The sequence below is a fragment of the Equus caballus genome, chromosome 13 (assembly GCF_041296265.1).
Source record: "Equus caballus isolate H_3958 breed thoroughbred chromosome 13, TB-T2T, whole genome shotgun sequence".
Lineage (NCBI taxonomy): Eukaryota > Metazoa > Chordata > Mammalia > Perissodactyla > Equidae > Equus > Equus caballus.
Window position 1 is genome coordinate 7,767,628 of NC_091696.1, and position 26,255 is coordinate 7,793,882.

General features: G+C 42.3%; 1 protein-coding gene across 32 annotated transcripts; it reads left to right on the plus strand.

Moving 5' to 3' along the window:
- Window positions 1-379: 379 nt before the first annotated feature.
- ZKSCAN5 (zinc finger with KRAB and SCAN domains 5) lies at window positions 380-20,559 on the plus strand. 32 transcript variants are annotated; one of them, XM_070231584.1, is made up of 9 exons: window positions 399-486; window positions 1,735-2,251; window positions 2,379-2,518; window positions 4,280-4,406; window positions 5,984-6,122; window positions 10,284-10,366; window positions 10,645-10,780; window positions 15,420-16,028; window positions 18,237-20,559. In XM_070231584.1, the coding sequence occupies exons 5-9, from the start codon at window positions 6,017-6,019 to the stop codon at window positions 19,361-19,363; spliced, it is 2,061 nt and encodes a 686-aa protein (XP_070087685.1). In that variant the 5' UTR covers window positions 399-486; window positions 1,735-2,251; window positions 2,379-2,518; window positions 4,280-4,406; window positions 5,984-6,016; the 3' UTR covers window positions 19,364-20,559. The 32 variants fall into 32 exon arrangements, with proteins under 32 accessions (XP_023472555.1, XP_023472554.1, XP_023472553.1 ...); XM_070231586.1 differs by lacking the exon at window positions 4,280-4,406 and having other exon boundaries at window positions 414-486; window positions 1,738-2,251; XM_070231585.1 differs by lacking the exon at window positions 4,280-4,406 and having other exon boundaries at window positions 437-586.
- Window positions 20,560-26,255: the final 5,696 nt, after the last annotated feature.

Below are 26,255 nucleotides of genomic sequence, written 5' to 3' on the forward strand. Positions count from 1 at the left end.
GTATCCAAGGATCTGCGCCTTTTGATTCAGAGCGGAGTCGGCGAGCCTCATTTTCGCGATGTGTAAAAGAGTGGCGATAGTGACTTTTGTCCTGCCTGTCGAACAGCTTTGTAAACGGATACAAAAATGAGAGATTATTAAAGATGGGCTCTCTTGGCTAGAGAAGGCTTGCACAGACGACGCCCCTCTCTTCCCAGGAACACGAGGCTTCCGCCCCGACCCTCACCAGCCTGGAATACAACCGACCCCGACGTTCACAGCCTCCCAGGCGGAGGCACTAGAGGAAACGCCTTCCTGCCTTTCCGCATTCTGATAGGCCCGCGAGCCCGAGGCTGCGAAGAGAGCCGCGGCCCTATTGGCTAGCGGCCGTGTCCCGCGCGGGGCTTCCTGGGAGATATAGTTTCGGGAGTTGCAGGCTCCGGGGACTCGCGGGTGTGACGTCAAATGTGTTGGCCCTGTGAGCTGACCGCGGCGGTGGAGAGGCGGGTGTGTCGGGACACGGGGTTCGGGGAGTGGGGAGGATTCAGGTGAAGAAACCGAAGGGTCCCAAATTAAAGAAAAGTGAGGGTTGCGGGTTCGCAGAAAGGTACGGACCCACTTCGAATTGGGGCCCAGAGCGTTGGGGGTGGGGAAGCGCAAGTTCCGCGGCCAATCAGAGGCTAGCGACTGTTGCCTTAACAACCGCTCCAGACACCTGAGGCCCCGCCCCTGCCCCCCCCCCCCAAGGAAAGGGGCGGAGCTCGGGCTGTTTAAATGGCTTTGGGGTGGGGCGGGGAAGAGCGGAGCTCCGTTTTCTCCTCAGCTCTAGTGACGCTGACCCTGCGGCTCTGTGGGCTGGGAACGGCCCAGTTGCTGGAGGTGGATCCCGGGCCGGCGCCCTACCCCCCCGCCGATTGGCCCACAGTCTCGGGGGCGGGGCCGGGGGCGGGGCCTGGGGCGGGCCGCTCCCGCCCGCTGCGAGGCGAGGACCTCCGGGATTCCTAGAGAGGCCTCGGAAGTGCTCTCGGGGGTGGGATTTATGGCCCAACCGGGTTGGACAGGGAAAGCTTGGACTTGCTTATTTCCGGCGAGGAAGTGTTGCGGAGTGTGGGCTTTGGTTTTCTCTCGGTTGTAAGAAGAAACCCATCTTCGCAGCCTTGGCTGCAGGAGCTTGGTCTTCCAGGAGAGCTTGCCGGGACTGGGGCTTTGAGGAAAGGCAGTGGGCTTTGTGTCCGGACGAGGGTCCTGTCTCTAACCTTGACCGGGCCGGTCCCGTGTCTCGGGGTCAGGGGCGATTTCGAGGTATCCAGGTCCAAATCTGTAGTTATAACCCTGTTTCTCTTCTGGGCCAATGAAGTCTCCCGTTGGTCTGTCAGGGTCTTATGGCTGAAGGACAGGACCAATTTTGACCATTGTAGTGTTTTGACCCCTGTTTTGACTTGCGTTTGGCTTGTGGTAAAGAGAAGGAGCGGCTGCGTCTGGAGTAGTTAGTAAGTCTTGTCCTATTTTGTATATGACATTTAGTGTTCTTCATCACTAAAATTGTGTTTGGTTGCGCCTCATGTCAGATTTTTATGGCTCTCCTTTACATTTTTTAAAAGTTGGAAATATTCTCTATTAGTAGTTGTTTTATGGGTGGAGTGATGGCTGTCTTGTAATCCATATTTTCAAGTAAATTACTCTGTTGAGTGGTCGTTTTTAATATAGATGACCCCTTTATCATATCTTTGCTAATAATGATTTTCAATATATCAGTAGGTTGCACACTAATGAAAGCGTCCTTCAGTAGATCTTAAAGAGCAGAAAACAGATTCGATCAGTGTAACACAGCTAACCTGGAGAGACATCTCTCTGAGTTGGAATGATAATGACAGAATCTGGGGAAGGTATAGACTTAGACCCTCCAGCTGAGACTTCACAAGAGCAAGACCTTCTGATAGTGAAGGTGGAGGAAGAAGACTGCACTTGGATGCAGGAGTACAATCCACCAATGTTTGAGACTTTTTACCAGCGCTTCAAGCACTTCCAGTACCATGAGGCATCGGGGCCCCGGGATGCGCTGAGCCAACTGCGGGTGCTCTGCTGTGAATGGCTGAGGCCCGAGCTGCACACCAAGGAGCAGATCCTGGAGCTGCTGGTGCTGGAGCAGTTCCTTACCATCCTGCCTGAAGAGTTCCAGACCTGGGTGAGAGAACATCACCCGGAAAGCGGAGAAGAGGCTGTGGCTGTGGTAGAAAACATCCAGAGAGAACTAGAGGAACGCAGACAACAGGTGAGTGGGTGAGGAGACATTAGAGCAACGAGGAAGGAGAGGAAGAGAGTTAAGGAGCTGCTGAGCAGGGGTGAGATCCTTAGTGGTCTGGTGCTTCATTCATATTCTTTTGTTCCCCTGGGATTAGGTACACTGTGGAGATTTCCTGCCACTCCAGCAAAGAGAAGCAGTATCCAGTGTGTTAACCTGGAGAAGACAGTCTGCGATTTTATTTGTTTTAGAATTACTGTATTTATTTTTTGAATGACATGATACAAAATTCAAAAGGTACATAAGGTTGTAATGAAAAGTAAGTTTCCCTCCCATCCTTAACTCCCCAGCTGCCTAGATCTCCTCACCAGAGACAACCATTGTGACAGGATGCTTGTATATCCTTACTGAGGTATCCTGTATTCTGTATACGTAAGCCTATATGTGTAGGCCATGCTTTAAAAAAAACAAATGTTTTTAAATCACTGTGCACTTCTGCCTCTTGCTCTTTTCTTATGTCTTGGTTTGTTCCGTGTTGGTGCAAATAGAGCTGCGTCACTCTTTGAAACTGCATTATATTCCGTTGTATGGCTGCCCATGATTTATTTAACTCCGCTTGAAGGCCATTTAAATTGTTCCTTTAGATTGTTTCTGAATTTTTACTGTAACAAACTTCGCTGCAATGAATATCCTTTACATACATTATTAATTGTAGGAGTCAAATTGTTGGTTCAGAGACCATATGCATTTGTACTTTTAACAACTGTTGAGGGCTGGGTTGGTGGCGCAGCGGTTAAGTGCCCACGTTCAGCTTCTCAGAGGCCCAGGGTTTGCCACTTTGGATCCCGGGTGCAGACGTGGCACCGCTTGGCAAGCCATGCTGTGATAGGTGTCCCACGTATAAAGTAGAGGAAGATGGGCACGGATGTTAGCTCAGGGCCCGTCTTCCTCAGCAAAAAGAGGAGGACTGGCAGATGTTAGCACAGAGCTAATCTTCCTCAAAAAGGGAAAAAAAAACAACTTTTGACAGATTGCCCTCTGTAGAGGTTATAGCAATTTATGTTCCCAACAGCAATGTGTGAGAGAAATTTTTTACCTACAGCCTGTTAACATAATGTTATCAAACTTCTTGATTATTGCCAGTCCGAAAGATACAATATTTCATTTCTCTGCCATTTTAATATTCATTTCTCTTATTATGAGTGTTTGACCACAGCATATATTTTAAAGAGCTATGTGTTTACCTTTTTTTGTGAATTACCTGTTTATACTATTAACTATTAGAAAAAATAAGCACTATGTCTGTCATCTGAGTTGCAAGTGGTATTTTTCCAGTTTGTTGTCTGTCTTTGCTTATGGAGATTTTAGCTTTGCAGGTTTTAAAAAATTTTTATGCAATCTGTTCAAAATCTTTTATGGGTTCTGGGTTTTGTGCCATACTTAGAAAGGCCTTCTCTGCTACAATATTATGAGAAACTTTTCTCATAGTTTCTTCTCCATTGTGGGTATTTTTTTTTAACACTTTGAAATGATTGCTCCATCTAGAATTTATTTTGATGTAGGGTGTTTGGTATGGTTACAATTTTATTTTTTTCCAGTTATCTATCTAGTTGCCCCAGCAACTTCTGTAGTAATCCCTTTTTCTTAACTCTCTGATTAAAATACCATCTCTATTACATAGCAAATTTCTGCATGTATTTGGCTCCTTTTCTGGCCTTTTTATTCATCTTACTGTCTCTGTATCAGTATTTTAATTATTTGAGCTCTGTAAAATGTTTTGGTATTTGGTAGGACTACCCTTCTTCCTTCTAAATTTTTTTTTGATGTTTTCTTTTTTCTTTATAAACTTTAGAATTACTTGTTTAGTTTCTACCACCTCAAAAATCCTATTTGGTATTTTTGTTGAGATTGCTTTAAATTGTGTATTAATTTAGGGAGGATTGGTGCTTTTGTGTTGTTACGTCTTCTTGTCCTTTCTTACTCATTTATAACCTGACCTGCTACTTTCTGCTTGTTGTAGGCTCACAGTCTGTTAAACTTTAATTTTTTTTTTTATAGCAAAGAAACAAAAATGATGGTTTCTTAGGTCCGCTAGAGTTTGAAGCTAGTAGAGAATTTCCTTCATTCTTTAGAGCCATTGCACTTCCGCGGAAGGCACCACAGCCTCCTTATTCTTCACCTCTGGGTAAGAGGTCCTTGAACATTGCAGAATACTCTCAGGCTCTTCAGCTGGTTTAGCTCACTCCGGGATGCAGGTGGGCAGCAGAGGGACCCTGCAGCTGTGCTCAGTGCTTGTCCTGCAGACGGGAATGTTTGAACCTTTTTGTCACTTCTGTCAGGACAGGAAGTAAAGATTCATGGTGACATCGGGTTATTCCTTTTCTTAACCTAACTTGAGACACTAATGGACAAACTCGTCCGTACTGTTTTATAGTAATAAATATCCAAAAGCATAGCTGAAAACAACAGACGTATTTAAAATAGAGGATTTACAGCAGATATTACAAATTTACTTCTCTCATTGTAATGTGCAGCCCATTTTTGGAAGGGACACAGAGGAAAATATTTCTTAGTGGTAGTCAGGGATTTGAGGCCCATAGAGGGAATTTTTTCAGGGGCCTCCACAGCTTACCGTGTTTCCTTTCTCTCTGCCTGCCTTCTGTATCCCCAGCATTGTTCCTCAACTTATCTCCAGGCAGTTCTTGTCTCCGGCAAGGCCTGTTCCCAGGCTTTATCCTTTACCCCTCGTCCTTGGTTTCTCTGTCCCAAGGGCTGCTCTGCTTCTTTGGCGCCCAGGTGCCCTTTGACATACTTGGCCTCCTCTTAACTCTTGTTCTGAGCTGGTCCACAAGGACACACAAACTTCCATGCAGAGTGATATTTGCCACAACTGTTTTGCAGCTGCCTCCTAATGTGACTCCTGTACCATGTTTTGCCAGTACTAGGAGGGTTAAAATTTAAAGTGCTTTGAAACATAAGGGAGGGGGAGAGGGGGAATGGCAATTCTGTCTCAGTGCAGGATCTTATTACCTGCTAGGATGCCGCTGAGCTAGTGCCTTCCAGAACAGGCAGGTTGTAGAGTGGTTGTGGCAGAGTATTTGTGTGTACCCTAGGGTTGAGCAAGAGCCAGGAACAGAATGATGAAGGACTGTACATGCCGGACATGAACTGGCTCAGGTCTTGGTGTTGGTCTGTCCTGCTTGAACCTGGTTTGCCAGGGAACCGAGTGTGGCTTCCTGAGTCCTGTATTGACCTTTCCAGCCTGCTTTCTGGCCTCTCTCCCCTCTTTGCTAAACTTGACCTACATTAACCTTCTTATGGTTCCTTGACTGTGCCAAACACCCACTTTCTATCTGAGGATCTTTGCTTATGTCGTTCTCTCTGCCTGGGACACTCCTTACTTTTCTCCTGGCTGGCTTCTTTCATCCTTTAGTTTTACTTAAGTGAAACTTCCTCTGAGAAGCCTTCTTGGCCAGCCAATCTAAAGTAAGTCCCATCTGTTCTGTTTCTTGGCACCACTTTCTTCTCCTAACATATGACATGGTTTGTAGTTATGTATTTATTTTTGTGTTGATATATTTAATGGAAGTCTTCTCCAACTAGATGTAAACCATGTTTATCAAGCCACTGTTTAATAGTGCCTGGCTCATTGTAGACACACGTTAAATATTTGGCAAAGGAATGAATGAAGGTTTAACGTGAATTTACTGGATTCTTTCATAGCCTTCTAACTATGCTGATCCGTGTGGTTGTGCTTATTAGATTGTGGCATGTCCTGAAGTCCTTCCTCAGAAGATGGTGCCACCTGGAGCTGTGCAGGAGTCCTTCAGTCACCAGCTCCTGTCCGTGGACCCCCAGCCTGAACAAGAGCCACAGAAGCCTCATCTTCTGGAGGAAAATGGTGAGGACCTGTGATTCAGTGGAGCCGATATGGCTCAAGAGTGGGTACCCTGACCATGTGGGTAAGCAGTGTCTGTAAGGGAGAGACTTGGGCCCGGCAGTCTCTCTGCGGTCAGCAGCATCTGGAGGTTGGGAAGGGCTGGGGACTTGGAATTGAGTCCCTGTTGTTAAGAGAAGGGTCCACTTACAGGATGGCTTGGAACTGTACCACAGTTGTATTCAGAAGCCATAATGCAAATGATGGCAACTCTAAGTACAGGGACTGTTAAAAGATCTACAAAAATCTTTTACTGTTAAAAAATCCACAAAAATCACAATTGTTTTGCAACAGTTTTCCAACTCTACCTCATAGATTTTGGTATATTAATGCTTATGTAAGAAAAAGCTCTCCAGTTCCTAATTGCATTCGTTTCTGGCTACTCAGTCATTCACCTTGAAATCTTATTTGAAGCAGTGCTTCAATGACCTTGAGAACATTTGCTCTCTCTTTCCTTCCCTCCCTCCCTCTCGTAATTTTATTAACTTGTATTAGCTACATCAAGGAAAAAAGTGAACAGCTGAGTATCTTAGTTATGATATATGTCCACAAGTCTATAATCCCCAGTCAGAAGCTCTTGCTATCAGAGAATTGAGATTTTTTTCTGAAATTTGTCTATATTTTAGAATTTGGAATTTTTTAGGTTTAGTAAGATAAACATGATTTATAGTCCATACATTTCATGACCAGCAGGATTTGAGGTGGTACCCCATGATCACACATGATACTATGTCGGCAGAGAAATGTATGCATATTTTCAGTAAGTGGATTTCAATGGAAATTTTAAATACCTTCATATCAGGTCAGGTCAGGTTTTGCTGTCAGATTAGGTCAGTGTCTAACTTAATGACAAAACCCCTTTGGTGTTGAGACCTTTGGGATTTCAGAACTGTGGATAAGGAGTGGGGAACCTGCCTTTCCTGTTTGGCTGCAGGCTTTCTTTGAGGCTCCCCTCAGTGGTCAGGTCTTTCACCTGACATGCCCCACGGCTGTCACCTTTCCCAGCTTTCCCTTCACTGCGGTGATAACAAAAGCAGAGGCAGCAGCAGCAACTATTACTTATGTGATGCTTACTGTGTGTCAGGAGCTGTTCTCAGGCTTTACCTGTGTGAACTCATTTAACCCTCATCTTTTACCATCTGGGGCCAATGGGTCCTTGTAAAATTTTTTTTTTATATTGGGGCCGGCCCCATGGCCGAGTGGTTAAGTTCGCGCGCTCTGCTGTGGTGACCCAGGGTTTCGCTGGTTCGGATCCTGGGCGCGGACATGACACCGCTCGTCAGGCCGCGTTGAGACGGCGTCCCATATGCCACAACTAGAAGGACCTGCAACTAAGATATACAACTATGTACCAGTGGGGATTTGGGGAGATAAAGCAGAAAAAAAAAAAAAAAATCAGCCACAGTTGTTAGCTCAGGTGCCAATCTTTAAGAAAAGAAAAAAAAATTTTTTTTAAATATTTTTAAGTCAGTTTGTGAATAATTTGCAGAAGAATCAAAGGATAGTGAAAATTAATTAAGGCTCTATCAGTTACATTTTGATAATATAAACATAAAAGAGGACAGAATACTGTCACACAATACTGTCCCTTTAACAAAACCAATACTTTCCTTTTAGCAAAATGGGATGGTCCAGAATCTTGTTGCAAAATATTGCGTGATGAATTCCTTCCTATTGAATGACTCACTGGATGAAAATGTCTTATTTCCTTTTGGAAATAAGAAATACAGTGTTCACCATTGATTCTTGCGTTTGAGAGAATTCATCTAGGATATGGTCATTTGTAGATTCATCCCAAGGTTTCCCTTAGACTTTCAGTTTCATCATCATCATTAGAGAGTGTGTTACTCTCGTCTCTACATCATCTTCTCATTCATCTGATGATAGTGAAACATCTTCCACTGCAGATTTTCTTCTCTTTGCTGATATGAAAATTCTGAATTCTCAACTAAACTTCAACAAAGCTAACAGGAGATGTCAGCAGTCCTATACCATCTTGAAAATGAGGCAGTACTCTGGGTAGTTCATTTAATACTTTGAGAATAGTGAAGAATGGTGATTTATTTCACTAGTGTATGATCCTAACTATTTCCTTTATTCTCCCATTTTCTTATTTTTTTAGTCTTTTGTAGTATCATTGGTAATAATCTTTGAATACTGATTAGTATAAATGAAATAATTCCTGGGATGATGAAATAAAAAAATGATTCAAGATAGAGGGAAAAAATAAGATCACTCAGATCCCACAATGTAACCTAGATTTGTAAAAGGGCCCAGTGGATCTATATAGAAATTGAAGATAGAATGAATTTTATTCTACTTTTTAGTAATACTAAAATGTTTTCTTTTTGTTCTTCAGAAGATTGCTAAAAGAATAAAAGTCATGTAATACCATTAAAACTAAAAAAGAAACTCCAAATCCAAAATTGTGTCTCATAGACCTGGCTGGCTTACCACGAGTTAATGCTCACACTAACCCAGTGGAATGGATACTATTGTTATCCTGTTGATATCAGGATAATTTCTAATATTACAAAATGTCAGAAATTAAAAAGCTGAGACCTAGGAAAGTTAAGTAATTTGTCCAGGATCACAGAGCTAGTAAGTGGCACAGCTGGGATTTTAACCTGAGGAGTCCAGCTCTAAATCTACACTTTTACCCCAATTTGAGCTGTCCTGGCTTTGCTTTCCCACCACGTTCTCCCAAGCACAGAATCCTGCCCTCCTTAAATCACTGTCATCTTTCCTTCGCTCTCAGAGTCTCCTCAGATCAAGCTGCTCTTTTCTTCTCTTCCTACATACCGCTTCTCTTCTCTGCCATGTTAGCCAGACCCTAGCAAGTTTCTTTATTCCAACAAAATTACCGTTTGCTCAGAGACTGCATCCATCCCTTTCTTCAAGTCCTATTTTGACTCTTAGGCACACTTCTGGTTTCAGATCCTGTCTCTATTTGTGGCTTTCATCTCTAACCATTGTCTCCTCTTTTTTGTGTCCTTGCTCATTACTTCCTAGTCCTTGGAAACAAGCAGGCTACACAGGCGCATATGTCTCCAGGACTGGGGAAACCATAGCAAGGTCTAAACCATCAGGTTAAAGGTTAGTACCAGGTGGATCAGTCCAAGTCAGGGTACACATAGACAGTGAGATCTGGATGCACCATGAATCATGGACAAAGAACAAGCAGAGGTGACAGAGGAAGGTCAGATGGTCACCAGCATCTGGAGATCAGACCCTCCAGGTGTTGCACACTCGGTGCACTCTGCCTGGAGAGCACTCTCATCCTGCCCCACCTTGCCCCTACTTCCCAGAGTCTCTGCCTGTGGAAAGGCTTTCATGATGCTCTTCCTGCCCTTCTTCCTTCTGTGGGTGCCCTGGCCTCTGTGTTCCCACAAGAACTTGGGTGAACTTCAATTATAGTACTCTTTACCCTGTTCTGGAAGTAGGAAAGGCTTACATGTCTGCCCTCCCTATTAGACAGTGAAGTTTTTGAAGGCAAGAATTGTTTTATTTGCCTATTCCTAGAACACACAGAATAGACATAATACATGCTAATTGGCTGACTATAAAGCAACCATCGTAGTTCCTTGAAGGGAGAGAATGTGGACTAAGGCCTTGCTAATCAAAGTGTGATCCCAGGAGCAGCAGCACCAGCAGCACCTGGGAGCTTGTTAGAAATGCAAAATATGGGAGCCACCCCAGAACTGCTGAGCCAGAATCTGCCCTGTACCAAGACCTCCAGGTGATTTGTTTGCACATTAAAGCTTGAGAAGCCCTGGGCTCTAGGCAGCACTTCAGCTTCCTGGAAGATGTGGGACTTTTGGTCATTCTTTGAGATAACTGGATTTGATCTTGGCAGAGCAGAGTACATCCTTTATAGGGAACAGCACAATCTGAGGTCAGCGGCAGGGATGAGCCTGACCAAAGCAGGGAGTCTGGGTTTTTTGGGGGGAAGGATGAATATAGCGAGGTTTGGAGTGGCCAGATTGTAGAGGGTCTTGAGAGCCAAACAATTTGGCCTTGATGCAGCAGGGCACCATTGTGCATTCTTGAGCAAAAGCAGAGCGTGATGGCAGGTGGAACTGGGCAAAGATATTCTCACTGACACCTCTTTTTCTCCCCCCTCAGCTCTTCCTGCTCTCCAAGTTCCTTCCCTTCCCCTGAAGGACAGCCAGGAGCTGACAGCCTCACTTCTCTCAGCTGGGTCGCAGGTGAGCTGACGTCCCTGTGCCCGCAGTGAGGAGCCATGTCTCTTCTTGGACAAGTAGTTGCCTTAATCCTGAATCTTTGTCAGGTGTTCTCTTTCACCGGAGACCAGGCCCATCCTGGGTTCTACTAGAATGTCTTTCTCCATTGTATGCAGTACCCCCCGCCCCATCCTCTTTGAAGCATAGTCTCTCCAGTTTCCTTTCTTAACGCTGCCAATTCTTCCTCTGACTCTGAATGTAAACATAGGGAATGGGAATTTAGTGGAGATCTCATGTTTCAGAAGTTGGTGAAAATTGAAGATGTGGCTGATGTGGCTGTATCCTTCATCCTGGAGGAATGGGGACATTTGGACCAGACCCAGAAGTCCCTCTATAGGGACGACAGAAAGGAGAATTATGGGAGTATTACTTCTATGGGTAAGAATATTTCATCTGCATGGATTAGGATATCTTAATTTTGTTTTAAAGAGTATTTCTAGCACAGCCTATAAAAGCATGTGTGTTTTAATTGCTATGACTTTGCTTATTTTTTTCTGTGAAAGAGTAAGTCAGCCTTCTTTTTTTTTCTTATTCAGCTTATTCTGATTATTTCTATCATAATAAGGGTATGATTGAAAACCGATCATGCTTGGGGGATAGTATTCAAAATCCAGCATATGTTCTCTGTATACCACTTTAAAAGCACTTAAAACTAACTGGTTTGGATTTTAATAAATTCATCATATTCATAGACCTCTATTCCTTGACAAATTGAGTAATTCTTAACGGAGTAATTCTCATTTGTGAAAGCATCTCAGACTTTGCTGAATAACTTTGTTATAGTAGTTATCACAATATCTCAATAGCATTAATTCTTTTCCATTCTTCTAGTGCACGGATGGCTAGTTGTTCACTCCATTATCGTTCTTAGATCGTGATTTTATGATGTTTGTCTTGCCACCATATTTTGCATGTCACATCCCTTCTTAAATTTTGTGCCCCAAATGAGGTTTTGAACCTATTGGTAACTAAGTTATGATCCTGGAAACTAATATGTATTTGGTCCTGTTGCCTGGAACAATTATTAAAATCTCAGCACTGTGGCAAACATTTTGGAGCTTATGGCTTTCAGCTTCTTTTGAGTGAATTCTTTCAGAAGAAGCACTATCTGTCAAGCGCACGGGTAGACTTTAGATGAAATACATGTGTAATGCCACATTTCTTTTTAAAAGCATTATACCAGTTTACATGTCTAAGGGTTTTGGTTCACTCACAGGTTCTTATTTAAAAAGTAAAATTGACTGCTGCTCTTTTAGATTTTCCGTTTCTTTTATTACTATTGGTATACGTTTGTATTTCCTTTTCTTTGATTTATTTGTACCTGCCCTGTGCTTGTTTATCTATTGGGATCTTAGTGGTGGCCTTTCATCTCAAGGAATTATTTATATAGTATAAATATCATATTTCATGCCAATTTTTTATCTTTTTAAATTAATTTCAAATACCTCACTTATCTATTTTGAGTCTATTAGTATTGTTTAATCTCGTTCAGTTATTTTACAGGTATTTAATGGGTTTCAGAGTTAGAGGTTATTGGCACAGTTTATTTTTTAATTGAGGTAACATTGGTTTATAACATTATATAGATTTCAGGTGTACATCATTATATTTCAACTTCTGTATACACTATATTGTGTTCACCACCAAAAGTCTAGTTTCCGTCCGTCACTGTACAGATGTCCCCCTTTACCCCTTTTGCCCTCTCCCCACCCCCTGTTTCCCTCTGGTAACCACCAATCTGTTCTCTGTGTCTGTGTGTTTGTTTGCTGTTGTTGTTGTTTTTATCTTCCACTTATGAGTGAAATCATACAGTATTATCTTTCTCCATCTTGACTTATTTCACTTAGCAAAATACCCTCAAAATCTGTCCATGTTGTTGCAAATGGCAAAATTCCATCCTTTTTGTGGCTGAGTAGTATTCCATTGATGGCCACTTGGGTTGTTTCCATATCTTGGCTATTGTATATAATGGTGCAATGAACATAGGGGTGTGTATATCTTTTTGAATTAGTGCTTTTGTATTCTGTGGATAAATACCCAGAGGTGGAATAGCTAGATCTGGTGGCTCTATTCTTAATTTTTAAGGAATCTCCATACTATTTTCCATAGTGGCTGCACCAATTTACTTTCCCACCAACAGTGTATGAGGTTTCCCTTTGCTCCACATCTTCTCCAACACTTGTTATTTCTTGTCTTTTTAATAATGGCCATTCTGACGGGTATGAGGTGATATCTCATTGTAGTTTTGATTTGCATTTCCCTAATAGTTAGTGATGATGAACATCTTTTCATGTGCCTGTTGGCCGTTGGCACAGTTCTTTTCTATACCATTCTCTAAGCAGTTTTAAATTCCTTCTTTCTGATTTTTTTTCTCATTACTCATCTCTTTACATCATCTTCAGTATACTCTTCTATATATGTTCAGTGGTTACTGCCTTCTTAACTTCTCTGGGAAGGCCACATTAGATTATTTTCATGCCTTTGGGTTCCTCACAGCATCAGAAAAGGTCAAGATTTAAAAAATATCCTTCAAATTTAGAAATGAGAAATAAAAAAAGGAATCTTGGAGACAGCTGTTTGTTTGGCGTGACTGGGACGTTTGGATACAAGAGACAGTTTCATTGAAGGTTGCAAAGGAGAGCATCTTCTCTTTGAATTTGAGAAATTTGAATTTGAGAAAGCTCTTAGAGTAAACTTTCAAGAACCTTACCTGTGAAGGGTTAGAGAAAGAGGGCTGGTCACTGAAAGAGTGCATGGCTTAGAAGGATGGATTATTTCAGTATGTTCTTTTATTTAGTGGGAGAAATTTTAAGCATACTTAAATGCTGCTGGAAATGAGCTAGTAGAGAGTGAGTTTGAAATGTTAGGGCAAGGAAGAGCGGATAATTGTTGTAAGGAGGTCCCTGGAAAACAGGATGGTGTGGTGACATCCAGGGTCCAGGAGGAAGGATTGACCTTGATTAGGGAGATTGCCCTCTTCCACTGTGAGACGAGGGGAGAATGAAAGAATAAGGCTGCCAGCAAGTTTATAGTTGTGGTTTTCAGATGTTCAAGTTCTTGTCTGAATAGCTTTGACTTTTCCTGAAATAGGAGACAAGTTGCCTGTTGAGAGTGAGCAGGTAATGGAGTAGGTGGTGGAGTAGAGGTTGGGTGCAGTGGAGAACTTTGGTTTTAAAAAGGTCACGTGTGCACGTGGTAAAAAATACTCAAATAGTGTAAATGGGTATAAGGTGAAAAGTGAGTCACCTGTGCCTGGTCCTCAGTCTCCTAGTCTCTCCCAGAGGCAGTGACTGTTACCAGTTTCTTGATTGTATCACTAGACATATTTTGCATATATAGAAGTTCGTGCAAAAATAGTATGCTGTACACAGTATTGCATTTTTAAATACAGTGGTATGTCTTGGAGATCATGATGGACATGTTTTGATGTAGCCGCTGGGAAAAATGAGTGGGAAAACTCGCCAACCTTACAACCATAGAATGCCGCTGTGAGGTTGAAGAGCATGAATTTGTGAAGCACCAAATCTGCCTGATTGGGTGTTTTTGTAACCCCATCCCCCCACCCCACTGTATTACTAAGCAGCTGGGCACTGTATTGAGCAAGGAGCACAGTTCTCTGTCAAATATACAAATTAACCAGGAGAATCAACAGAAAGCTTGTTGTGTACATGGTGAAGGGGCGGGGAAAGAGGGACAAAGCGAATCTGTATGCCAACTAGTGACAACCTGTGTCATCACCTTCTCTGGAGAAGGTTAGTTGTCTCTAGTCCCAACAAGGTGCACTGGGCTAATCTGATTTTTTTCAAGTTCACCCCCAGAGAAAGAAAGCCATGAGCTTGTTTGACTTGTCAAATGGAGATTTCTAATAAGAATAAAATGTGTGAGTATAAGTAGATGTGAATAGCAGAGAAAATACTGTGGTGGCTGGGATTACCTGCCTACTTAAATGGGGGAGGAAAAAACAGGTAACAAGTCTCATTTTATGAGATGATTTTTTTGTTTCCACTGTTACAATGTCTTTTTAGGAAGAGAATTAAGTAGAAATAGTTATAAATTAAAATTAGAGTTGTCTTCATGGTACACAAATTTTAACTTCTCAAAAAAGGATAGTAATAGTATCTGCCTCAAAGGGTCCTTGTAAGGATTAAATGCCGTGAAATCATAAAGCGCTTCCAGGCGTAGAGCCTGGTCCATAGTACACACTCAGCAAATGTTAGCTCTTATTATCATTATTATGTAATATTTGAAAACAACTTTGCTTTTTACAAAAAGATCTTATTAGAAAGTTCTCAATAGGCCGTGATGTATCTGTCTAGCATTTAAAAAATAATATTCCCTATTTTTTTTAACTTGAAGATTTGTCTCTGCAAACTGTATTAAGTGTCAGTGTTTTGAGTGAAATATATCTTGCTGATCCAGTTACAAGGGAACTGAATGCAGTCTCTTAAACCTCTGTATTCATCAGTGACTGTTGAGTGTTAGGCCAGCTCTTGACAGTAGTAGCCTCTTGTCTGGGTTTAGAGAGAATGCCTTTTTTTCCTTTAGACTAATTCATACCAAACCGAGATTCTTTGGGGATTTAAAAAGCTAGAAAGATCCTCTTTCTTCTTCAGGCTCTGAATAAACAGGAAGAGGGAGGCAAAAACTGGGTTAGCTGCATAACCCATTAACAAATTTTATTAAGAATAGTGAACATTGCACAGGTATTCACAAAAAGGTACCATATGTAAGTACCATACCAAGAGGATATCATCTTCATTAAGCATAGTGACTGCTCTCCCAGTCTCATCCCTTTGAAGCATTCTTGCCAGCTCTTTCTTCCCTAACCTGTCTCAGTTCCCTGCTTAAATATTCTTTCTCCCGTCCTGTATTGTGAAGTCTTTTTGCAAATGATTTTCCAGACTCATGCATTGCTAGCACATGTTGGTTTGATTTAATCATCCTGTATCCCTCAGTCATTTTCTTTCTTCTAGTCCAGGGAGTAGCTAATTTTTCTCTTTCCCTTCTATTATTTCAGATTATGAGTCCAGGAGTGACAATATGGAACTCATAGTAAAGCAGATTTCTGATGAAGCCGAATCGCACTGGATGACATCAGGCGGCACTGAAAGAAATGTTCCCCAGAGTCAGGAGTTTGGAGAAGTTAGTGACCTTCACGACATGGTAGAAAGGTGGCAGGTAAACCCCACTGTGGGGAAGTCAAGGCAGAACCCTTCCCAGAAAAGAGATCTTGGTGCCATCACAGACATTAATCGTAAGCAAAACACAAATGGCGAAAGAGGCCACAAATGTAATGATTGTGGTAAATTTTTCCTTCAAGCCTCAAACTTCATTCAACATCGGCGAATCCACACCGGAGAAAAACCATTTAAGTGTGGTGAATGCGGGAAAAGCTATAATCAGCGTGTGCACCTTACTCAGCATCAGCGGGTCCATACTGGTGAGAAACCCTATAAATGTCAGGTGTGTGGAAAAGCCTTCCGCGTGAGCTCCCACCTCGTCCAGCATCATAGTGTGCACAGCGGAGAGAGACCCTACGGATGTACCGAATGCGGGAAAAACTTCAGTCGGCACTCCCATCTGATTGAGCACCTGAAGCGCCACTTCCGAGAGAAATCCCAAAGATGTATGTGTCAGGAGTTTGTATTTGGAGAATCAGTGGAGGCAGACATTATTTTATTAGCTTAGAACAATAGGACAGATGGGTTGTGATATTGGAGCAGTAGGGAGGGGCAAAGATGACAGTCTATTTTATTATTATTTATACTTTAATTAATTTTCAAATTAGTAGGCAAAACCCTATGCTCTCTCCACCATCCCCACAGCTTCCCTTTCCCCAGAGGTACCTGCTTTCAGTTCTTACTTGTTTCTTCTGGTAATTCTATATTTTTAAATAATACTGCTATTGCTTGACTCATCAATTTTAGACATTACTGATTGACTTTCTGTTGTAATAAATGAGGATTTTGGTTCTCTTACATGGTTCTTTCCCTCTTCCCCCTTCTCCCAATTTAGTTATTTCACTTATTTTAAAATGATAAAATAGTAGTACAGGAAGTTTGGAGGAAAGAAAGTGGGAGAAAAAAATCACTCATACTCCTACCATCCCAACTAATAAATTATTATTTGGTGTATTTCTTTCTATCTTCATAAGCCTATTTTTATATAGGTATACTCATAGGGTACAATTAAATATTAGACGTATACATTTTCCGGTGTTGCTTGGACCTCCTATTTTTTGTTTTTGACCACCTGCCATTGTATGGAGACATCATAATTTACTCAGCTGTTTCCCAGTTGAACTTCTCATTTTTTCTCTTTTGTCCTGATAACTGCGCTTATGCCTTTTTCTGTATGTATTTAGGATTATTTCCTTATAATAGATGCCCAGAAGTGGGATTAGTGGATGATAAAGCCAAAAGCATTTTTATGGCTCTTGATACACGTTGTCAAATTGCTTTTTAAAACAATCATACCACATGTGAGAGTATCAGTTGTACTAAATTTCTTCCAGGGTCATCAAAAGTTTTTTATAACAAATTGAGTAAGCAAAAGAGAATTCTTTGCTATATCCATTTTCAGTAAGTTGGTTATGAATAAGGTTGAGTCATTTTCCTGTTTGTTTGCTTATTTGTTTATCCATCAAGTGACTTGTATAAGGATAAGATCACCATAAACTGCTGTGAACTTAGAGGCTGTCATTCATAGTCTTCAGAAAACTCTAAGCCTGGCCAAAGTTTTTATTTTTAAATTATGCCTTTGATGTCCCCAAACCCAGCTACTTGTCATTCACATTAACAGCCACTGTCACCTCTTACATCATAGCATAGAAGTTTATGAAGTGCATAGTGCCCTTAAATCTGGGTTGAGCTGAGCTATCTCCTCACCAGGTCTGCCCCATTCTACTTGGTGGCTGCCTCGTTAGGGAAATCCATCTGCTAGCACTCTTGATTTGGAAAGCAACTGCTTTAAAATAGTACCTTTTCTTTTATATCTTCCCGGCAATTGTTCTTATGACTAGGTTATTGACTGATTGTTCTTATGACCTACCTCCCCCCATATTTCTGGGTCAAAGGAGGCGTACGTTGTGTGCTCATCCAGCTGTATTTATTGAGAGCCTCTAGTGCGAGGTGCTTGGGATAGAGCAGCAAACAGAACAGATACAGTTCATGCCCTCATGGAGCTGGGTCTGCTGGGAGTAGCAGATACTGAAGGTGATGAGCATTCCCAAAGGGGAAGTACCCAGTGCTGTGGGCGGGAAACGGAAGCTAGAGTGTCCACTAAGGGTGAAGAGAGTGGGGGTTGAGACATCACCCACCCTCTTGACAATATATTTTACTGGCTCATTTCTCTTTTTCCCACCTCCTAATCGGGTGTTCTTCTGACTTCATAGCCCCTTCATAATCCTTTGCTTCCCATTCTTCCACTTTATGTCAGTTCTCACCACCCAGTTGTGTATTTCTGGTCGGTCTCATTCTGTCTGTCTAACTCATGTTGGGGTAACGCTCCCCGCCACATATCCTACATCCTCTCCCACATCAGAACTCCTTTCTCTCCGTATATAATAAAAGTGTTTTGCTTCTCCCTGTGACTGCCTAGCCTCAGTCATTCTCACCACCCTTCTGATCAAGCCTCTTCTTTGTCTTGTTCTCTTCACTGGACACAAATACCTAAAGCTTCTTTTTGTTCATGCTGGCATCAAGGACATACATGCAGCCCCCTTTGTTACTCCTATTGCATCATAGTTTCCTCTGATTATCCTCTTTTTCCTGACAGTTTATTTTTCTTCTGTAAAAGAACTGATGACATTTGCATTTCCTCTTTATTTTTTCAGGCAGTGACAAAAGAAGTAAGAATACGAAATTGAATGTTAAGAAGAAAATTTTAGAATTTTCAGAAGCAGACATGGAACTCTCAGGAAAAATCCAAAGAAATGTGTCTCAAGGTCAAGATTTTGGAGAAGGCTGTGAACAGCAAGGCAAGTTGGATAGAAAGCAGGGAATGCCCATGAAAGAGATACTAGGACAACCTTCTTCAAAGAGGACAAATTTCAGTGATGTCACATATGTCCACAAAAAATCTTCTGCAGGAGAGAGACCGCATAAATGTAATGAATGTGGAAAAAGCTTTATTCAGAGTGCACATCTTATTCAACATCAACGAATACACACTGGAGAGAAACCCTTTAGGTGTGATGAATGTGGGAAAAGCTACAATCAACGTGTGCACCTAACTCAGCATCAGCGAGTCCACACTGGTGAAAAACCCTATACTTGTCATTTATGTGGGAAAGCATTTAGAGTGAGGTCCCATCTTGTTCAGCATCAGAGTGTGCACAGTGGGGAGAGACCCTTTAAGTGTAACGAGTGTGGGAAAGGCTTTGGGAGGCGTTCACACCTGGCCGGGCATCTGAGACTCCATTCTAGAGAGAAATCCCATCAGTGCCATGAATGTGGAGAAATCTTTTTTCAGTATGTTAGCCTAATTGAACATCAGGTGCTCCACATGGGTCAGAAAAATGAAAAAAATGGCATTTGTGAGGAAGCATATAGTTGGAACTTAACAGTGATTGAAGATAAGAAGATTGAGTTACAAGAGCAGCCTTATAAGTGTGATATATGTGGCAAAGCCTTTGGTTATAGTTCAGACCTTATTCAGCATTACAGAACTCATACTGCAGAGAAAACCTATAAATGCGATCTGTGTAGAGAAAATGTTGGCCAGTGTTCCCACGTAAAACAATATCAAAAAACCTATTCCAACATGAAATCCCATCAATGTAATGAATGTGGCCGAGGCTTCACTCTGAAGTCACATCTTAATCAACATCAGAGAATCCATACCGGTGAGAAACCCTTTCAATGTAAAGAATGTGGGATGAGTTTCAGTTGGAGTTGTAGCCTCTTTAAACATCTGAGAAGTCATGAGAGGACAGATCCCATAAATACCTTAAGCGTATAGATGTTTATATTGTAGGACATCTCTTACGCAATTTTAGAGAAACCTTCCTGAAGAGAAACCCTACTCCTGTTATGAATGTAATACCAACTTCAGGCTTTTCTCCACCTTAACCATCAAACCTACAGATGTGTTGAAGTCCTTCCATTAGAACTTAGGAACACTGGAGAATCCACAATAGATAGATATCTGTTTGCTTTTCCCATCAAGAAATGCTTTCATTAGCATCTTCATGCTTGAGAATCTAGATAAAAAGACAACCTACGGATATGGAGGATGAAGGAAAGCCTTCAGATGGCACTCTTTCTTCCTTTGAATCTCAGAACATTAATACTGGGAAAAGCCTCATAAATGCAGTAGAGATCAACTTGATTTGGGGTTTCTGCCTTGTTTGATGGCCTATCTATTCAGGGAAGAGCACAGAGAAAGAGAGAGAGAACTCTTTGGCATGATATCTGTTTTGGTACCTCAGCAATGAACATTTTCTAGAAATGATTACCCCAGCCACTAGAATGTTCCAGTCATTGTTCCCATCTTGAGTATTAAACCCTTTGAAAAGAAATGGACTTAAGGTATTTATGTTTTGGCAAAATTGGCATTCAGAGGCTGGATGGTATGTGTTCCTGCTGCCTTATTCAATCTACAACTTCTCCAGGAAACCGTCTCTGCCTTTTTGTTTCATTTTGTTTTGATTCTACTAGCACCAAGGTTAGCTGGTAGAAAGAGGAGTCAAGTTTGTAAATTCGGGAGAAGCGGTGTTGGTCAGTGGCATCTTGAGTTGAGGGGATAGGGGCCTTAGGGGAACAGAGAAGAGAAGACAGGCCAAACTACTGTGGACCCACAAGAATGAGCGCAGCTACGTCCAGAGAAGGAATTGGACTAATTGTGGTCCAAGCAGTGTGAGTTCCAGTTTGCAGTGCCTGGAGATAGAGCCCCCCCTAGGATAATGGCTCATAGAATGAATTTCAGTTTGAGTTGCAGCTGGATTTGAGGGTAAACAGTAATTCGGAGCAGGGAAGACATGGTCTGGTTTGGCCTGGCTTGTGCGAAGGTCTGGGTAGGATTTGTGGGGGAAAGAAGATGACATGGAAAAGAGGGTTAACTTGGTTTGCTAGAGAGAAGGAAAGAGTGCTTTTGGGCTCTGCTGAAGTCCTGCTTCTGTTGACTGCCTGACTTAAATAAACACCCAATAAATACTTGTTGATTGTGTGTGTTGTACACTGGTATGCTGTCCAGATCCTCGTTACTACGCTGGCACATCTGTCCCCCAGTTGCTCTGAGTTTTGTCTGCTAAGAGCTCAGAGCTCTCCCTCTTCTCCAGAGACTGGGGAATTGCCCACAGATGATGGGAAGTGCTTCACCTAGGAGTTACCTGTCCTCCTCACCCCCCAGCGAATGACTGATTGATATGAGGTACAAAAGGCTGATTCACTCGTCTCAAGGCCGGGGGGCGGGGGGCGGAACTGGTACACTTTATGCTCCAGAACCCTCCCTTTGTGCATCAGGCTGAGGCTAGACTTTACCAGACTACATGTCTTCTCGGCTATGACCGTCTCTATCTTGCTTCATTTCCTCCTGTAATGACGTTTCCTAAAGTGCATGCCCTCAGCAAGTCTCATGGCTTTGAATCCCTGTCTCAGGCTCTGCTTTAGGGAACCCAATCTAAGACATTTGGTGCCATCATTGATCCTAGCAGGCTGACTGTAAGAATGGATTGTGGAGTTGGCCACTCTCCACGAGGCAGTGAGGACCCTGTCACTGATGGTGGGTGGAGTATTGGTAGTCCCTGGCTTGTGGTGGCTGTTCAATTGTGACACATTCACTGTGGTGAACTGGGATGGGATACAGGTGGATATACTGACTTCGGTATGGTTTGGGGAAAAAATGGAAATAATATAAGGATTCGGAATTGGGTGGCTCTTGGTGAAAGCTATTGATTGCTTGAAGAGAGAAAAATGACACAGGACGGATAACCACCAACTTAATGCAAAATGTGTGTGTCAGAGGCCCTCCTTGTTGGCATTTATGGAGACTCTTGTCTCCTGCAAACAGAATCACAGAGCTAAAGGTCAGGTGTAAGACTTAGTTGAGAATGACACTTCAATAAAGCCTGGTGGTAATGTTTATTGAGCATTTACCATGTTCTAAACATCATGCTAAGCACTTTATGTAGATCATCTCACTTAATCCTCACTGCATTATGAGCTGGTTTCAAGTATTAGCACCCTCATCTTACAGTTGGGAAAAACTGAGGTTCAGATTAGTTCATTCATTTGCTCAAAGTCACATAGCCCATATGTGGCAGAACCAGCATCTGAACTCAGATCACTGCCTCCAAAAGCTGAGCTCTTAAAACTATGTCTTATATTATTAAACATCAAACATTATAAAGCGGTGAAACTCTGTTCTTGTCATCTGTGTGAAAAACAGTTTTGATCCAAGATGTGATAAAATCATTCAATTAGAGAATCTTTGAATTGTAATGGGTCCTGTGGGATTATCAAACCCAACCTCCCACTCAATGGAGGAATCCCCTTTCAGTCTATAGGCCGGTGCATGTAACAAGTGCTTAATTGTGTTGAACTGGAGAAGACATTCTGGCAGCTGATTATCCAGTTTCTGCATGAACCTCTCCCAGTGATGAGGAGTTCATTGCCTCCCAACGCAGCCTCTTCCATGTTAAAAAGCTCTGCTTGCCAGAATCTTCTTTCTCTGCTGAAAACGACATTGATCTGTAGTTTTCCATCTTTCTCTCATTGCTCCTCGTTGCAGGAAAAAAGTTGACAGTTTTACGATTTGAACATTTGACTGAAAAGTTTTTTGCTGCCATTCAGTCACCACATCCATCGTTGCCTGCCCTTCCCAACCTCCAAAAGGAAAGGGAAACAAAACATTACGGTTGTATTTTGTTTCCTCAAGTTTGGTTAAGTTAGAGCAAGATTTGTTCGCTCAAGACGCTTCTTCCTTATCCTTTTTAACATTAAAATGTTGGAAAGGAATAAAAGCAAAAAAGGAACAGAACAGTAGAGTCTACTTTCCAATTACATCAATAAATGGGTGCACGGAGCATGTTGAATTCGATAGAAATGTTTGCTACGCTACTGGGGCAGGGAGGAAGCCTGTGGTTAAATCTATCAAAAGTTTTTGTTGTTTTTACAAAAGTACCGGAGCCATCTGTGTGCGACCCAGTCATTAGCTTGGGGTCCTCTCCCTGCAGAAGGAACAATTAGAAACACCATGTGCTGGTTCTCAAAACTTGTGCCCTGCACCTCCACCCAGAAGGCTAGATTTTCCATTAGTCCCTTATTTCTATCTTATTGGTAAGGAGCTGCTTCTAAACCTTTCTCTTTTCTCCTGACTGAAGGAGGAGGTTAAATACCCCTTAGATTTAGGAAGGCCCAGGGAACCACCGAGACGGCGAGACCTCCTGGATTCCTAGAGAACACTGAGGGGGGGGAGGGGCTGTGACGCACTTCCGGTAGGTTTTCCAGGACTTGTGTTTGTCTTGAACGTCTGATTTTCGGCTCGTTGTCTCTCTGCCCGGGCGACCCAGGCCTTCTGAGTTCCCGTCTGCGGGTGGCGGTGGGGACACGAGATACATGGTCACTGTCCCTAGCATCTGGCCCCGGTAGGGTGTAGAGAGAAGCCCCGCACCCTTGGTTCCGTCTGCCCCTGCCCAAACCACCTTTGTGCTTTGACTTAACCTAAATGATGGGGTCGATTAAGAAAGACTGGAGACAAAACAAGGCGCTAGCATCTTTCTGCCCTTGTACAGAATCATAGGAAAACCTTACCAGAAAGTGCAGCTCCGGTGGTTTGGATCCAGGAAGAAAGAACAACCTAGAGATGTTCCAGAAAAAAAGAAGCTACAAAAATTAGGGTGGTCGCAGATTTGAACCTGTCAAATCACTGATAGCAGAACTAAGAGAAGCTCGTTAAAATCAGCATGAGATAAGGTAAATTATTATCAGAAGTACACTTGCTCCATGGGTAGTAAACTAATGAAGTACCTACAGAGATACAGAAAACATAGCAGATAAAAAATTAGAGATATTCAAGCGTGAGCACCAAAGAGGAGGAACTAGTGTGTTTTGGAACTGACGTCAACGACAGTTTTACGTCTTCACAACACGTCTGTCCCTTGGTACCTCTGACAGAGGTAGAATGATGAGCATGATAAATCATGAGTTTGATGTAAAATGGTAACTGCAACTGCTGTGTTTTATGTTTGGCTGAAAATATTACAAATATTTATCACTGATCATGAGGGCGACTAGGAGAGAATATGACTGAATTAGCACAAACCCATCACTAGGTCTAGATAAATAACCTTGACAAACTGTTGGGACTATAGGATAACCTTGATTCTAAGAGAAAAAAGTTACATTTGTTGTGCACCTGATTATGCGCTTATTTCTGTGCTAAGTACCTTACATGGTGTATTAGTCTGCTTCGCTGCCATATCAAAATGCCACAGACTGAGGGCTTAAACAACAGAAGTCTATTTTCTCACCATTCTGGAGGCTGGAAATCAGGGATCAAGGTGTCTGGAGGGTTGGGCTTCTCCTGAGCCCTCTCTCCTTGGCTTGAAGAGGACTGCCTTCTGGCTGTGTCCTCACATGGCCTTTCCTTTGAGCATGTGCACTCCTAGTGTCACTTACTCTTCTTATAAGGACACTAGTCCCAACCATGTGGGGCCCCACCCTTGTGACCTCATTTAACCTTAATTAATTCCTTAAAGGCCCTGTCTCCAAATACAATCACACTAGGGGTTAGGGTTTCAATGTATGAATTTCGAGAGGACACAATTCAGTCCATAACACATGGCTTACCATGTATTTACAGCAACGACTTGAGTGTATCTCAGTTTTACAGTTGGGCAATCTGAGCCTCAGAAAGTTAATAAATTGTCCATGGTCAGATAGGCAGTGAGAACTGGAGTCAAGGTTATGACCCTGATGTGCTCAGCTCCGAGCCTGAGTTCTTTTTCTGCAGTATGTGGAGTATCTTTTTTCTTATGTATTTCTATGGGTATTTATACTCTCCATTTATATAGTGGTTTTAAGTTTCCAAAGCATTGTCACTTGATCTTCAAAAGCTCTGCAGGGAAAGCAAGTACTATAGTCCCATTTTACAGATGAAGAAATGGAGGCACAGTGATGTTATGACTTGACCATAACTCTGAAATGGAGCCGGAGCCTCAGGTCTCCTGACTCCTAACCTAGATAGTGCTCTATACTACAGTGAGAGATAAAAAGGTCAGGATCTGATGTTATCATAGCTTCCTAATTCTCCTATTCTGTCAGCAAATTGCTTAAGCTCCCCTCTCCATTCCCACATCTTTCTCGATAAGGAGGGCTGACTGGGAGGTGGAGACTTGGGGCTCTTTCCTTGCATGTTCTCAGCCTCCCAGGGAGAGTTTCATTTGCCATACATTTTCACCTCAAAAAGGAGTGTATTGCCATATTTCTCCCTTAAGAGAGCAAGATGTTGAGCAACTGCCTTCCATTCTGGGACCCTAGCCCGTCCTAGTCCAGGAATGAGAAGCCTGAAGCATGTTCTTAGACTGCTTATGCCGGTTCCCCGGAATCACCTCTGTGGCACTCTGAGCAAGCCAGGGCAGGAGCAGCTATGAAAAGTGGATTGTTAGTGCATAATTCCAAGCCTCAAGGGTCATGGAACAGCTTTTCCTTTCCTGTTCTTGCCTCTCATCTTCAACATTAATCTTCTTCTTAGGAAAGAGACAATCCTCTCTAACTGGGGGTCCTTATAGTTTTGGAAGACTATTTGCCTGACTTTTGTATTCCCCTAACCTGAGTAGCAAGGACAAGAAGTGAGCTTAGCATGTATATTAGAATATTAGTTATAGTCTTAGAATATTAGTTTGCTTCCATTTCTTTCCTGTGCACTTGTAACTCAGTAGGGAAGTCCTACTTTGTTATATATTAAGGGTGCTGGCAGTTTAAATGGTTATAAAGTGCATTCACATTCACTGTCTCACTTTCCGTTTGGAGTTTCCCTGTAAGCAAGATGGAGTAGTAGTAGAAAATAGACCCAGAAAAGTTCGGAAACTTATCTAAGAATAAGCAAACCAGTTCCAGCAGAGCTGGAACTAAAAAGCCGATCTTAACATCACACTGGTGATCTAAAACAGGAAAATTAGGCACCCCTAATAAAGAAGAGTAAAGAGACTCAGCCTGCCCCAGTATCTGCATTATTTGGCTTTGTGATTAGGAGGGATGTGCTTTGTTCTGTGAACCAAGGGGTTGGTTTCTAGCTCTGGCTCTCCCACTGTTAACTGTGACCCTGAGCAGGTCACTCCTTTCTCTTGGGCCTTGTTTTTTCTCATGTGAGAGGTGAGCTGGTTGGATTAAATAGCCCCTGATGGCCCTTCTGGCTCTAACACTATAATTCTGTGACCTGTCAGAGTCAGATAGGAATGGGAAAAAGAGACCCTGATCTACATTCACTCATTCATTCATTCATTCATTCATTCATTCAACATTGTATTCGACAAATATCTGTTGAGGACCTACTATGTGCAACATTAACTAAAAGCATAGAGTACAAATAATTAAAAATTTGGGGAAATATCACAAAGGAAAACAACAGGGTATCATGAGAATAAAAAACAAAGTGACCTACCTTAAATTGGTGGACAAGGAAGAACCCTAAGGAAGTCAAATATAAAACAGGCCAGAAAGAAGATACAGAGCTGAGAGACTGAATATAAAAACAGACAGTAGCCAGACTGTATATAAAAATAGAACCTGGCTCACAATATGCAGCAACCAACCCAAGAAACCAACCTGTTACCTACAGTGTACAGCCCAGGAAGCCAACCTACTATCTATAAGGCAGACTTGTAGGAAGTGAGACCACTGTCTCCAGCAAC

What these genes read in the sequence shown, in the direction of transcription:
- ZKSCAN5 (XM_023616787.2), top strand. Translation starts at nt 1,841, where the DNA reads ATGATAATGACAGAATCTGGGGAAGGTATAGACTTAGACCCTCCAGCT. An exon ending in TCATCTTCTGGAGGAAAATG is followed by an intron (nt 6,123 to 10,283) that starts GTGAGGACCTGT and finishes CTCCCCCCTCAG; the next exon opens with CTCTTCCTGCTCTCCAAGTT. An exon ending in TTCTCTCAGCTGGGTCGCAG is followed by an intron (nt 10,367 to 10,644) that starts GTGAGCTGACGT and finishes CTCATGTTTCAG; the next exon opens with AAGTTGGTGAAAATTGAAGA.